We start from the raw sequence: 15,464 nt of genomic DNA, 5'->3' as shown, positions 1-15,464 counted from the left end.
TTTCTGTACCAGTCTCTTTTTCTTTTTATAAGATTTCAATGACACGAATATTCGACTTTTAAATGGTGTCCTATAAGTCTCTGAAGCTCTGTTAATTTTTTTCTAATTTCTTAGTTCTTCAAATTGTATTATTTTTATTGATTCATCTGCAAGTTCATGAACTTTTCTCCCTGTAATCTCCATTTTCCTCTTGATCTCATCCAGTGAATTTTTGTTTCAGATATTGTATTTTTCAGTTCTAAAATTTCCATTTGGTTTTTTTTAAAAATAGCTTATTCCTCAGCTGAGAACATGAGAACATCCATCTTTCCACTTCTTTCTTTGTTTCTTTGCTTCTCTCTCTCTCTTTAGTTCTTTTTTGAGACAGAGTCTTGCTCTGTTGCCCGAGGTAGGGTGCAGTGGCATGATCATAGTTTACTGCAGACTCAACCTCCCAGGTTAAAGCTATCCTCCCATCTCAGCCTCTGAGTAGCTGGGATCACAGGGGTGTGGTACCATACCCAGCTAATTTTTTAACTTTTTGTAGAGACAGAGTTTCTCTATGTTTCCCAGGTTAATCTTGAACTCCTGGGCTCAAGTGATCTTCCGCCTCAGCCTCGCAAAGTGCTGGGATTACAGGTGTGATCCACCACGCCTGACCTTTCCATTTATTTCTGTTATGTACATCTTTACCTCATGGAGCATGGTTAAAATGTGTACTTAAAATATTATTATTATTATTTTTAGACAGGGTTGTGCTCTGTTACTCAGGCTAGAGTGCAGTGACGTGATCATAGCTCACTGCAACCTAGAACTCCTGGGCTCAAGTGATCCTCCTGCCTCAGCCCTCAAGTAGCTAGGACAACAGGCATGTGCCACCATGCCCGCTATTTTTTAAAGTCATTTTTTAGAGAATGGATCTCACTGTGTTACTCAGACTGGTCTTGAACTCCTGGTCTCAAGGGATCCTCCTGCTTTGGCCTTTCAAAGTGTTGGGATTATGGGTATGAGCCAATGCACCCGGTCGTGTCTTAGAGTTTTAGCTGCCTGTGCTGCTACAGCTGCACAACTGGATCTGGCTTCAGGGTGATGAAATGAGAAAAAAGAGAGAGAGAGAGAAAAAAGAAAAAACAACTAGCGCTTCCCCCATCCCTACACTCACTGGGCCACAGTGCCCTGTGTTAGGTGCTTTTGTTGCTGCCCAAATGCTTCTACTGTGCAGCTCTGCATCTGGAGTCACTCTCAGGACAGAGCTTGGGAGAGGAAAGACACAAAGAAAGAAAGAAACAAGGATCCCACCCATACTTCCCCAACTCACAAGGACCCATTTTCCCAGTCCTCTGACCAGAGAGACAGAGTTTAACTCAGAGATTTTGTTGCCTGTGCCTGCTGCATAGTTCAGCCCTTAGGTCACCTTCGAGTCAAAGCTGGAAGACAATAGAGAAAAAAGAATTCTGGGAAACTCACTCAAATGTTGTTTTTCCAGTGTTGGGAGGTAGTTGCTTTTTGTATTTGTCCAGTGTTTTTAGTTTTAATTGGTGCAAGAGCTAGACTAGAGTGGGCTTGCTCTGTCCTAGCAGATTGCGTAGACTCTCTTACTAGGGAAATTAGGATTGCTTGTTGTTAATTTCCTTTATCATGAGAAGGAAGTGTCTTTCTATTCTGTATCTGCTGAGTATTTTTCTTTTCACTGATGTGGAATTGTTTAACAAAAGGTTGATATCATATAATTAGAGTGTTTTCTTTTGGATCGGGGGTGGTTTGAGACGGAGTCTTGCTCTGTAGCCCAGGCTGGAGTGCAGTGGTGTGATCTCGGCTCACTGCAACCTCTGCCTCCCGGGTTCAAGCGATTTGCCTGCCTCCCGAGGAGCTGGGATTACAAGCGTGTGCCGCCATGCCCAGCTAATTTTTGTATTTTCAGTACAGATGAGGTTTCATCATGTTGGCCAGGCTGGTCTCAAACTCCTGAACTTAGGTGATCTGCCTGCCTTGGCCTCCCAAAGTGCTGGGATTACAGGCGTGAGCCACTGCACCTGGCTGGACAAAGTTATAATTCGATAGAAGAATAAATTCTGGCATAGTAGAGTGACTGTGGTCAACAGTAAGGTATCATATATTACAAAACAGTCAGAGGAGAGGCTTTTCAATGCTTTCAATGCAAAGAAATGGTAAAATCTGCTGAGTTTTTTGAAAAAATAAAAAATAGACTTTGAAGTACCAAATGCCATTGCAACATCTAATGACGTATTTATACAAATTTATACAGGTTTCTTTCTTTAATCTTTTAATTTCCAAGTGGTTAGATATTTTGATCATCTTTTTCTGGTTTTATTGGATGATAATTAGAGAACACGATCTAAATGTCTTCTCCTTTTGATAATGTGTTGAGGGATTCTTTTGTGTGTATAGACCAGGAAGATTAATGTTATAAATTTTACTATATGTTTAATGGCTATTTGAAATAAATTTATATTCTCTACTGCATGCAAAGTCATCTATTAGACCAGACTTGTTTATTTATTTATTTATTTTTCTTTTTTGTATATTTTTAAAGTAGAGATGGGTCTCACCATGTCACCCAGGCTGGTCTTGAACTCCTGGGCTCAAGCAATCCTCCCTCCTCGGCCTCCCAAAGTGCTGGAATTGCAGGTGTGAGCCACCTCACTCAGCCAGACCAAGCTTATTTAATTGTTTTATAGTATCTCATTGTACGATTATTACAAACTTGTTTTATCCATTTTTTTTAATGACTGTTTGTTGTTTCCAGCTTCTTGCTATTATTAACAGTGCTGTTATGCACATTCTTACTCTAATATTGTGTTTAGATTTATAGGCATATTTACCATTTTATTTGCTCACCATCCCTTGCATCTCAAACTTTCCTTAGGAAATTATTTTTCTTTTCCCTAAAGGGGAAGGAAAAAACAAAACCTTTAAAGGTATTATTTAGGAGTTTATCCTCTAGGGAGACGCAATTGGTGAAACCATCTATTTTTGTTTATCTCTAAATAAAGCAAATCTGCATTAAATGATAGATTTGCTGGGAACTTGGGGGTTGATGTTTATTTTTGTTCAGCACTTGGAAGGTTTATCCCACTGTCTTCTGCTCTCCACTGTTTCTGTGGGGAAGTTGGCTGTCAGTCTCATTGCCATTCTTTCATTGACAACTCATTTTTTCTCTCTTGTCTTTGTCCCCAGAGCATGCTGTGTATTGTTTACCAGCTGTGAAAGTCTGTCTTCACCTTTTATCTCACCTTCACTTCCTCAATGCTTTGTCCTCCTGTTTCAAAAAGGCCATGACTTCTTGAGGACACTAAGCACATTTTCTTAAAATTTTATGTTATTTGTAGCAAATGCTTTTCAGATATGTACTTTTCTTCTGAGTGTGATTTTTCCAGGTAAAAGTGAGAGGGGAGACACACTAGGCAAAGGGAAAGGCATGTGCCCAATGATAGAGGAGAGAGAGTCCATGCATGGGGTGAGGTTGGGGGTGCTGTGCAGGGCTGGTGATCAGACCTGGCCTGAAGAGAGGTGCGGTCATGCCAGATATTAAGGATGACAGGGGAAAGCCTGGAAGACAGATGCAGTGGTCTGAGGGTGGGTGGGTAGTGAGAACTTGGACAGGCCAGAGAGAAGGCTCTTCTCACTGATCTGACACATTCAAGTGTGGTCAACAAGCTTTGGCCTCAGATATTTTCTCAAACCAGGTTCACAGACCAAGTGAACATTTCCAGATTTCTGTGAGATGACAGAGAACAGGGAGGTCTGGAGGTGATGGCAAGATGAAAGGAATAGAAGGAGAAAAAGAGAGAGGATAATGAAGAGAGAGACAAGAAAGAAGGAAGAAACCAGGGGAACTAGGGGCCTGGGCAAAGGAGCCTAGAGTCCCCTCCCCTGGAAGCACTGTGGGACTTGTGAAGAATGGCTTACCTGGAGTGGGTAGCTACATTCATGGGTTTCTGACTCTGCAGGGGGGTTTGCAGGCCCTGGGAAATCCTGGCATCCTTCCCCAAAGGCTACGAAATGATCATGGACTATCTGCTCCAGAGGCTGACTCCACACCAGAGATCAAAGGACCAGGAGCCCAGCCACAGAACAGAGATCTCACCACTGATTGTATGGAAAGGCCAGCAGAGGGGGGCTGGGGTGGGGAAGGGGACTCCCTGCTCTCCCGTCCTCAGTTGACTTGGGCTCTTTGGCCTTGACCTTTTAGGTATCAGTGTTTGGTAGAACAGTCTAATGGCAGTCTTGGAGTTGGGTTACAGGGAGGGTTTTCCAGTTGACTTAGCTTTGTTAGGGAGAGAGAAGAACTGAATTCCCCAGTTCCTCTTTAACTTTCAAAGATGGTAAGAGACTAAAACAACCACCATGATTAGAAGAGTGCTTTAAAACAGTGACATTCTAGAAATTGCCCTTCATTTTTCTGGCTTACACTAATGTAGTCTTCACTTGCTCTAACAGCATGGGTTTTACTGGGCAAGTCTGTCATGGTGATGGATTGTGGAAAGAGATTTCCTGGTGACGGGACCTATGAGTTGAAGATATGATAATGCCTCACTCTTCTTCTCCCTCCCAGGCCACCAGAGCCATACATGAGCTCCTGCTGGAACCCAGTCGGCGGATGGAGGTGCAGTCCTTCTTCTCCTCCTTGTTCATGGCCTTGCTGTTCCAGATCTCCTTTTTGGTGGTTGAAGTGGACACTGAAATAAGCCAGGATCAGCAACACATAGCTGAATGTGTGGACCCTATAAGGTACCTTTGGTGTTTGCTAGTGATTATGCTCCAGGGACCATCAGCTTAGCACCTTCGCCTGACTTGGTGTCAGCCTCCTAGGCCTGAATACCCTTTGTACACCCTCCTGCCAGGGCACTTAACATGTTCCCCATGCGTCATTTCAAGAAGTCCCCCAGGACTTAAAAAAATATATTTTATTATTATTATTTTTAGAGACAGGGTCTTGCTATTTTGCCCAAGCTGGTCTTGAACTCCTGGCTCAAGCCATCCTCTTCTCTCAGCCTCCTGTGTTGCTGGGATTACAGGTGCAAGTCCAGCTATCTGGACTTTTTAGAAAAGACTCCTTCTTTAAACTTGGCCTACTAGGCTGATGCAGAGATTCTGCACCAAAATGAGATCAATACCGTGGATAAAACACACATCTGAGTCCACAGACCTGGATTGCATTCCCCACCCTTCTGCTGGCTCCCTGTGTCACCTTGCAGATGCCACATCTCTCTTGGTCTCAGTTGCTTCGCTTGTAAAATATTAGCCTGGGTCTCTGGGGGCTGTCCCACACCAGCAGTTCATGATCCTGAGAAAGTTTTGGGAGTCAGGCAGGTGGCCAGTGAGGGAGAGGAGCGCAGGTGGTGAATGACTTCCTATCTGTTTTTGGCCCTTTCTCCAGTTCTACCGTGGAGGCCCTGAAGACCTTGATGCGAAGTTCTGGGTATGGGGACTATGTGTCTTCTATACAGAGACATGGGGGCTGGTGGCTTCTTGTCAATCCTGAAAGACACTATGACGGAGTCACTGTGCTGGCCAGGTGAGCTGCACCTGGGTCCGCGGCTGGAGGGCTGTGCGTTCACTTGGCCTGCTCCTGCGGCCCAGGCCTTACCTGAACACTGTGCTCTTGTTGGTAGGTCCCTGGTCATCAATAACTGTTGGCACAACCGCCCCCTCTTCAGCTCCATCATCAGATTCCTCCAGGACCCAGACTGCAAGAATCACTTAACGGCCCTTGTGTTCCTGACAGAGGTGACTGGCTCTTGGTGGGAGGGGGGCAGGTGAGGGTGATCCCTCTGTGAGACAGCCACACCCAACAGACGCCTCCTGGAAAGGCCACTGACTCACTGCTAGGAAGGGTTGGGGGAGATGGCTAATGGTTACCTTGAGCCGGGGGCTTTGGTGCCTTCTTGAATCTCACAGCAGTTTGACTCTGCCCTGACTTTACAGAAAAGCACAGCTCTCTCCTTCAACCACCTCAGCCTTGAGCAGCCTTTTAAAATTAATCCTTGCTTAGCGATTGACTCAGTACAATTCAGCCACCTGACAGAAATAAAAGAAAATAGGAAATTTAGAAAACATGGAAAAGTATATCAAAAATTATACAACCATTACTAAGCATAATCCCTAGAGGAAACCACATTTATTCAGGTTTTTGCCTATACAGAGGGGTGTGTGTGTGTGTGTGTGTGTGATAGTTGAAATCATTTTCTACTAATATTCTGTATCCTGCTGTATTCAAATATCTGTCTATGTCATTACATGTTCTTTGTAACATACATTTTTAAATTTTGTTTTATTTTTTGAGACAGGGTCTCACTCTCTTGGCCAGGCTGGAGAGCAGTGGTGTAATCATGGCTCACTGCAGCCTCCATCTCCTGTTCTCAAGTGATTCTCCCACCTCAGCCTTCTGAATAGCGATGCCTACAAGCATGTAGCACCACACTTGGCTAATTAAAAAACAAAATTTAATGTAGAGAAGGGGTCTCGCTATACTGCCCAGGCTGGTCTTGAACTCTTGGGCTCAAGTGATTCTCCTACCTCAACCTCCCAAAGTGCTGGGATTACAGTTGTGAGCCACCATGCCTGGCCTATAAATGTAAATGTTAATGGTGATTATAATGTTTCATCACAAAGATGATCTATAATTTATTCGACATTCTGTTTCCAATTTTACAAGATTATAAATAACACTTTAATGAACATCTCTGTCAAAAGTTTTTGCCCATATTCCAGATTATTTCCTTAACTATTGAATATAATAAGTGGAACTATTGGTTCAAAAAGTATGAATGTCTTCTATAACTTTTAACAATAATGCCAAATTGCTTTCCAGTAGAGCTGTACCAATTTAGATTTCCACCAACAGTATTTGGGAGAATTTCAGAGTTTCTGACCCACTACAGCTTTAAATGGGATCCTTTTAAAATTCAAGCCACCAGATTTTTTTTTTTTTAACCGGGGCTGGACTACTTTTGAACATAACCACAGAGATAGAAGATAATACATTACTAATACTAGGATTTAAACAGATATTATCCCAGTGTGTCGTCGTGTGCCCTTATGTGGATTATAAGACATTGGTGTCTTGTTGGAAGGTGTCCACTGCTAGAGGCTGACCTGTACATGTTGGTATGGGGTACTGAGATACACATTCAAGGATATATGTCATGTTGGCAGAACTCCTGCTCAGGGTGTGGGAATGAGACATGTAGGATTCAGAACCCTGACTGGAAGGGGATGGCTTAGTCCAGTGGATCTCAATCATTTATGAACGTCATATCTCGGGGCAGCTGTTTAAAATGCAGATTCCTGGGCCCTGTCCCCAGAGACTTGGATTCAGGAAGTCTGGGGTAAGGCCCAGAAGCCTTTTTTGCTGGTGGGGTTTTTTTTTTTTTTTTTTTTTTTTTTGAGGTGGAGTCTCTCTGTCGCCCAGGCTGGAGTGCAGTGGCATGATCTTGGCTCACTGCAACCTTTGCTTCCCAGGTCAAGCAATTCTCCTGCCTCAGCCTCCTGAGCAGCTGGGACTACAGGAACGCATCATCCACGCCCAGCTAATTTTTGTATTTTAGTTTCACTACATTGGCCAGGCTGGTCTTGAACTCCTGGCCTCAAGGGATCCACCTGCCTTGGCCTCCCCTCTCAAAGTGCTAGGATTACAGGCATGAGCCATTGTGCCCACCCTCCAGAAGTCTTCATTTTCTTTTTTTCTTTTTCTTTTTTCTTTGAGACAGAGTCTTGCTCTGTTGCCCAGGCTGGAGTGCAATGGCACAATCTTGGCTCGCTGCAGCGTCCGCCTCCTGGGTTCAAGTGATTCTCCTGCTTCAGCCTCCCGAGTAGCTGGGACTACAGGCATGCACCACCATGCCTAACTAATTTTTGTATTTTTAATAGAGACAGGGTTTCACCATGTTGTCCAGGCTGGTCTCGAACTCCTGACCTCAGCTGATCCACCTGCCTTGAACTCCCAAAGTGCTGGGATTACAGACATGAGTCACCACACCCAGACGAAGTCTTAATTTTCTAAAAGTACTCCAGTGGTTGCTGTGCCACAGGAAGTGCTTGGACCTAGCTTTGGGAAACAGTACAAGGCACAAGCCTGCGTGGGCTGGAGGCCACCATGAGATAGCTGCCACTCTCTTTAGAGCAGTAATTCTGAACCCTGGCTGCATATCAGTATCCTCCCGGGAGGTTTCCAAAATGCTAATGCCAAGCCCCCACCCCACCCCTCACTCTCTGTCAAGTTTTTCTATTTGAATCGATTTGGGACAGGGTCTAGGCATCAGTTTGTTTTAGAAGCTCCCAGGTTTAAAGGGATGTTCTAGAAATACAGCTAGGATTGAGAATCACTCTAGAATTTCCCCAAGTGTCTGATACCCAACTGAAACAAAGGGACACATGATAGAGCGTTTGCTCATCTGCCACCCTGATTGGGGTTTCAGGCTGACAACGGGGAGGGGAGGTCAGCGTGCTTGGGAAGAGGCTGGAAGGCACACCCCAGTAGCGAGATGGGTGAACCCCATTCTTAGCAATCAGAGAGAGAAGTAGTGAATTCTAAAGTGGAAAGCCAGTGGGGTTTAAGGTACCAGGTAAGTAAGTAGGTCAAGATCTGTTAAGTGAGAGACCATGGCTAAGAAAGCTTTCTAATATTTCCCAGCCTTTGTCACTCCCTGTTTGTTGCTTCGTTATCTTTATTCATTTCCTTGAGATGATCACAAGTAGAAATATTTAAAAGAGAAAAGGTTGTGTGCTTTTCTTCAGTGTACTCAAGAAACAGCAGAGCTCTGTTATTTTATTTCTCTCTAATTCTGTGAAAAGGGTGTTATTTAGCTCTATTTTGTAGAGAACGAAAGTGAAGTTCAGAGAATTTAAGAAGTTACTTACTCAGCTAGAGAGTAAATTAGGGTGGATCTGCCTGACTGCCAATCAAAGACAGATGAAACTGCTGAGATGTTAATGAAGACTTCTTTGCCATTAGCAACATGTAAACGTACATTCATATGTGCATGCATACATGCATGCTAAAGCAAGTACATATATTTTAAATGTATCTGATTGACTTTTGGCTTTTAAAATGTTATTTTATTATATAAAAGATATTTTCTATCTCACAAGTCATCAAGCAATAAATGTTATTTAAAATAATCTATATACACATATAATACAAACAAGCAAATTAAACCATGGAAACTGATTATTTATTTATTTTTAAAATTTTATTTATTTTATTTTTTGAGATGGAGTTTCACTCTTGTTGCCCAGGTTGGAGTGTAATGGTGCAATCTCAGCTCACTGCAACCTCTGCCTCCCAGGTTCAAGCAATTCTCCTGCCTCAGCCTCCTGAGTAGCTGGGATTACAGGCGCCCACCACCACACTCAGCTGATTTTTTGTATTTTTAGTAAAAATGGGGTTTCACCATTGGCCAGACTGGTCTCAAATGCCTGACCTCAGGTGATCCACCTGCCTCAGCCTCCCAAAGTGTTGGGATTACAGGTGTCAGCCACTATGCCCGGCCTATTTATTTATTTATTTAGTTTTGAGAAGGAGTATCGCTCTGTTGCCCATGCTGGAGTGCAGTGGCATGATCTTGGCTCACTGCAACCTCTGCCTTCTGGATTCAAGTGATTCTCCTGCCTCAGCCTCCTGAGTAGCTGGGATTACAGATGCCTGCCACCACGCCTGGCTAATTTTTGTATTTTTAGTAGAGGCAGGGTTTTGCCATGTTGGCCAGGCTGTTCTCGAACTTTTTCTTCTTTTTTTTTTTTGAGATGGAGTCTTGCTCTGTCACCCAGGCTGGAGTGCAGTGGCTGGATCTCAGCTCACTGCAAGCTCCACCTCCCGGGTTCACGCCATTCTCCTGCCTCAGCTTCCCGAGTAGCTGGGACTACAGGCGCCTGCCACCTCGCCCAGCTAGTTTTTTGTATTTTTTGGTAGAGACGGGGTTTCACCGTGTTAGCCAGGATGGTCTCGATCTCCTGACCTCGTGATCCGCCTATCTCGGCCTCCCAAAGTGCTGGGATTACAGGCTTGAGCCACCGCGCCTGGCCCTGTTCTCGAACTTCTGACCTTAAGTGGTCCGCAAACTGATTTTTTAAATGCAGTCTTTTTTTCTCTTCTACTTTTGCCTTCTCCCCTCCTACTACATTCAGTCTATACCTCCACCTCTTCATCTCCCAAGTGTCTCAAATGCAAGCAACCAAGTATGTATCCTTCTGCATGCTCAAATAATCACACACACATAATAGATGTTGACAGATTGTTTTCCAAAGAAACACTAACAATTCACATTTATCTCAGGGAAGTGTGAGAGAAGGGTTTCTCTCTATCTCTTCTAACAACAAAGCTTAACCCTTTTTAGATGTTTGTCCTCCTGGCAGGTATAAAGCAGGGATGTCCAATCTTTTGGCTTCCCTGGGCCACATTGGAAGAAGAATTGTCTTGGGCCACAGATAAAATACACTAACACTAATGATAGGTGATGAGCTAAAAAAAAAAAAAATCGCAAAAACCTCATAATGTTTTAAGAAAGTTTACAAATTTGTGTTGGACCACATTCAAAGCTGTCCAGGGCTGCGTGGGGCCTTTGGGATGTGCGTTGGACAGGCTTGGTGTAAAGCAATACCTTATTGCTGCTCTGGTTTGCATCTCCCTGGCTCCTATTGATTTTGAGCATTCTGCATATAATTTTGTGATTTGGATTTGCCCTTCTGTGAATTCCTTCCCATGTCCTTTGCCCATTGTCCTATTGAATTGTTTGCCTTTTTCTTGTCTACAAGACTACTTTAACTCCTGATTTTCCATTTGCACGACTACACATGTTTTTCCATCATAATGTTTTCCATCATGTGCATGCTAGTCTATCCTTAAACAGAGTGCGTGCCAGGCTGGTCTATCCAGGTGAATGTACTGATGTATGTAAGTCTGAGCCAGCCTACCTGTGCAGACTCAAGGTGTCCTTCTGGCATGTTTATTCCAAAGCATGTGCACTTAGAGCAGGAGTTCTCAATGCTGGATGCATATTCATATCTCCAGGAGAACTTACCCTAATACTTGGGGGCCAACTCAGTCCAATTAACTCAGAATCTTGGGGGTGATGTGGGGTCCGAGAATCAGCATTTTTAATAGCTCTGCAGGTGACACTAACATGCATCACTTGTTCGATATCACCCAGCAGAACCTGGAGTCCCCAGTGCTGTTGAATGATCATTACAAGGATTTCTTCCTTTTTCTTTTTCTTTTTCTTTTTTTTTTTGAGGCAGAGTTTCACTTTTGTTGCCCAGGCTGGAGAGCAATGACACAATTTCAGCTCACTGCAACCTCCGCCTCCAGGTTTCAAGCAATTCTTCTGCCTCAGCCTCCTGAGTGGCCAGGATTACAGGCATGTGCCACCACACCCGGCTAATCGTGTATTTTTAGTAGAGATGGGGTTTCCCCATGTTGGTTAGGTTGGTCTCGAACTCCCAACCTCAGGTGATCTGTCTGCCTCGGCCTCTCAAAGTGCTGGGATTACAGGCGTGAGCCACCATGTCTGGCCAACAATGATTTCTTAATAATTCTCCTTTCTCCCCCTCCCTTTTAAAAAATTATTATTCTGGGAGACTGTCTTTGACTTTTCTCTTTCGCCTTTTGAGCAGGTCAGTAAATCTGTGTTTTGCAGTGTTCTTCAGGGTCATCCTTTCTCCATTCCCACTACCCTGGCCTAGTCCAGACCCTTATTACCTGTGCTTGAAGCAATTATTTTAACTTTTCTTAGAGACAGCGAGTCTTGCTATGTTGCTCAGGCTGGTCCCCAACTCCTGGCTTTAAATGATTGCCCTGCCTCAACCTCCAGAGTAGTTGGGATTACAGGTGTGAGCCACCATACCCGACTGGAGCAACTCCAAAAGATAACATGCTGGTCTCTTTCCTCCTAGGATCTTCTGTCAACATAACACATTTCCCAGGTCCAACATTCCTTGCCAATGGAATCCTCCTCTGGAGTCGGGTCAGCACCCAGTTGCCCTTCCCTCAACTACATTATGCTTAGCTTATCCCTACATTTCGCCCTTGTTTTGCTATACCTACCTTTTCCCATTAAACACACACATGCTTACGTTCCCCTTCCATCTGCTCATTGAAGTTCTCTTTATTCAAGTTCAGCTCAAGTTCTACCTCTTTCTTTTTCTTTTTTTTTTTTTAATTTTTTTTTGGAGACAAACTTTCGCTGTTGTCCTCCAGGTTGGAGTGCAATGGCATGATCTTGGCTCACTGCAACCTCCGCCTCCTGGATTCCAGCGATTCTCTTGCCTCAGCCTCTTGAGTAGCTGGGATTACAGGTGCCTGCCACCACGCCCAGCTAATTTTTGCATTTTTAGTAGAGATGGGGTTTCACCATGTTGGCCACGCCGGTCTCGAACTCCTGACCTCAGGTGATCCGCCCACCTCAGCCTCCCAAAGTGCTGAGATTACAGGCATGAGCCACCACACCTGGCCAAGTTCTACCTCTTTCATAAACTCTTCCTAGATGAATCAACACCTGTTTATAGGAATTTTTTACTTGCTTTTAATTTATGTAGTATTGTTATTGCCTTGAGATGTTCACTAGGTGATTCATGTACCTAAGTCTTGACTCTCCAGCTGAATTGCTAGGATCTTTGAGGGCAGAGTGCATTTCTTACTTGTATCTCCTACAGTTTTCTTTATCAAAAATGTTTAATGGGGCTGGATGTGGTGACTCACGCCTGTAATCCCAGCACTTTGGGAGGGTAGGCAGGTGTATCACCTGAGGTTAGGAGTTCGAGATCAGCCTGGGCAACATGGTGAAAACCCCTCTCTACTAAAAATACAAAATTAGCCAGGTGTGGTGGCACATGCCTGTGGTCCCAGCTACTCGGGAGGCTGAGGTAGGAGAATCACTTGAACCTGGGAGGTGGAGGTTGCAGTTAGCCGAGATTGTGCCACTGCACTCCAGCCTGGGCAACAGAGTGAGACTCTGTCTGAAAAAAAAAGAAAAAAAAGTGCTTACGGGGCCAGTTTTGTGGTGGCTCATGACTGTAATCTCAGCACTTTGGGAGGCTAAGGTGGGTGGATCCCCTGAGGTCAGGAGTTCAAGACCAGCCTGGTTAACATTCTGAAACCCCATCTGTACTAAAAAATACAAAAATTAGCTGGGCGTGGTGGCACATCCTGTAGTCCCAGCTACTCAGGAGGCTGAGGCAGGAGAATTACTTGAACCCGGGAGGCAGAGGTTGCAGTAAGCCGAGATCACACTACTGCACTCCAGCCTGGGTGACACAGCAAGACTCCATCTCAAAAAAAAAAAAAATGCTTAAGAAAAACTTGGAGAATGAATAAATGACTTCTGGAATGACAGGTGCAAATTCACCTTTTATGCTTTGGCCTCTCTACCAATTCTAAACTCTAAAGAGTATTTCCCTACTAGTGAGTAGGAACCTAGTCCAAAGTCATCGATGATTTTTTTTCTCCTTGCCCGCCCATCTTTCTTGGCCTCCCTTCCCCAGCTGCTCCAGTGCCCAGATGTGGCAGCCTTAGTGGATGACTTCACCACCCGCATTCTGGCAAACTGGTTCAAGAGTGAGGAGCCAGCCATAGTGAAGCCATTGCTGCAGATGCTAGAGGTCTTTGCGAAGCATGAAAACATGGTAAAATGGGGCAGGAGCTAAGGGTGTGCTCTCAGGCGATGTTGTAACCAGGGGAGGTAACATCTGCTGTGTCCAGTTATAGATAGGGTGGGACACACTCTTGGGATCAAAGAGAGCAAATCCTCATGAGGCCAATGCACCACAGACAGGAGTTGGGGCTTGAGCCATTCACGATTTCTCCTTCCGGGAAAGGTCTCCGGAAGAAGTTTTTTCATGGGTCATTTCAGAGAACAGATGAAGCTAACCCCAGGATCTCACACATGTCATCCAGGTCCCCTGGAGGTGGCTGTCATCATCAGGGATGAGAAGGGCAGTGGCGATGGAAACTTATGGCATGGTGGGAGGAGGGGGCCTCCTCTGTTTTCTCCCCTTTTCTCATGATGGACGCAAGGTACCTCCCCAAATGCTCTCCTGGGCTACTCACTCCGATGGCTCCCCAGATGCTGGGCCAGTCCCAGCTCTGGAATGAAAAAACAATAGAGTGTGGTTCTCATTTGCGGGGCTGAATTGACTTGAAATGAGAATTCCTTGACTTGGCAGGAGTCATTTCCCCAGCTCCCCGTTCCCTGAGCCACTGTCGCCCGCAGGTGAGGCGGCTCCGAATCCTCCAGCCGTATGTGCTGAACTGCTGCTACTCCTCGAACAGCGACATAGTACTGGAGACTTTGCTGGTGCTGAAGAATCTCCTGAGCCACCTCACCTGGCGGCACTCCTCCTCCTTCCTGATCCAGCTCACCTTCACGCTGGTGCCCTTCTTTGAGGAGGTAAAGGCCCCTCTGGGGTCATTTTCTTTCTCTCGGCATCTGTAAAATAAGGGAGTTGGCCAGGCATGGTGGCTCACGCCTGTAATCCCAGCACATTGGGAGGCCGAGGCAGGAGGATCACATGAGGCCAGGAGCTCAAGATCAACCTGGGCAACATAGTGAGACCCCATTCTAACAACAACAAATTAGCTGAGTCTGGTGGTGTGCACTTGTGGCCCCAGTTTCTTGGGAGGCTGAGGCAGGAGGATTGCTTGAGCCCAGCAGGTCAAGGCTGCAGTGAGCTGTGATTGTGGCATGCAATCCAACCTGGGCGACAGAGCGATACCCTGTGTCAAACAAAACAAAACAAAACAAAACCCCTCACAGAGTTGGCAGAATGATTCAAGGCCCTTCACCTTGAATATGGTACTGTTCTGTAGGGACTTGATTGCTCCTGCCCTCCTTGTATCTTTCTGAAGGGGTGAGATGGAGCAAGAGAACAGACCACAGCAGGCGGGGATCAGAGCAGATCATTTGAGGGAGGGAATGGACAGGGGAGTGTGGGGTTGGCGGGGGTGGAGCTCAGGGACCTGATTGCTTCTGCTTCCCCACGCATGTGTGTCTTCTCTCCCAGGTGTCAGAGCATCTGCGGTTGGCAGCCTTTGAGATCTATGAGAGTCTCTTGGCCAAGGTCAAGAAGAGAGGCCTTGTCTTCCCCTTGAAGCACCAGATCCTCAACTTGCTAGTCCCCCTGGTGCTCCACCTGAGGGACGTAAATACCGACGTGGCTCTGGTGAGAGGCCAGGCCTTGGAGCCTGGTCTTCAGTCCCCGTTTTCATGGGAGGTAAAAGCTAAGCATGTTGAGTGCTTAGGCAGGGCTGTGGCAGTACTGGATGGTGCTGAAGGAGTCAACTAGTCTCTGACCTTGCCGAATGACAGACTAGAGATGAACAGATGCTTGCACTAAAGTTTCTCCAGCTTCTGGCTCCATCTGGTTGGCCACTGACTCCCAGTGGAATACTGTGGGTGTTTCTCCCAGGAGGAAAATCTCATCGACGGGCAGCAATCCCTCTCTCTGCCTCCCAGCCTGTGGCTCCAGGA

At 45.4% G+C, this 15,464-nt stretch overlaps 1 protein-coding gene across 1 annotated transcript in view; it reads left to right on the top strand.

Moving 5' to 3' along the window:
• Positions 1 to 15,464, top strand: part of LOC112631710 (maestro heat-like repeat-containing protein family member 7) — a 50,997-nt gene that overhangs the window by 28,482 nt on the left and 7,051 nt on the right. Inside the window, exons 11-18 of the mRNA XM_025397193.1 lie at positions 3,951 to 4,095; positions 4,556 to 4,731; positions 5,381 to 5,518; positions 5,616 to 5,730; positions 13,480 to 13,620; positions 13,892 to 14,011; positions 14,208 to 14,384; positions 14,998 to 15,207. Coding sequence (XP_025252978.1) covers positions 3,951 to 4,095; positions 4,556 to 4,731; positions 5,381 to 5,518; positions 5,616 to 5,730; positions 13,480 to 13,620; positions 13,892 to 14,011; positions 14,208 to 14,384; positions 14,998 to 15,207 — 1,222 coding nt within the window. The remainder of the gene's footprint in view (positions 1 to 3,950; positions 4,096 to 4,555; positions 4,732 to 5,380; positions 5,519 to 5,615; positions 5,731 to 13,479; positions 13,621 to 13,891; positions 14,012 to 14,207; positions 14,385 to 14,997; positions 15,208 to 15,464) is intronic.

The sequence above is a fragment of the Theropithecus gelada genome, chromosome 1 (assembly GCF_003255815.1).
Source record: "Theropithecus gelada isolate Dixy chromosome 1, Tgel_1.0, whole genome shotgun sequence".
Classification (NCBI taxonomy): Eukaryota; Metazoa; Chordata; class Mammalia; order Primates; family Cercopithecidae; genus Theropithecus; species Theropithecus gelada.
The sequence above is the reverse complement of the archived record's forward strand: the minus strand, read 5'-3'. Positions and strand labels throughout refer to the sequence as shown.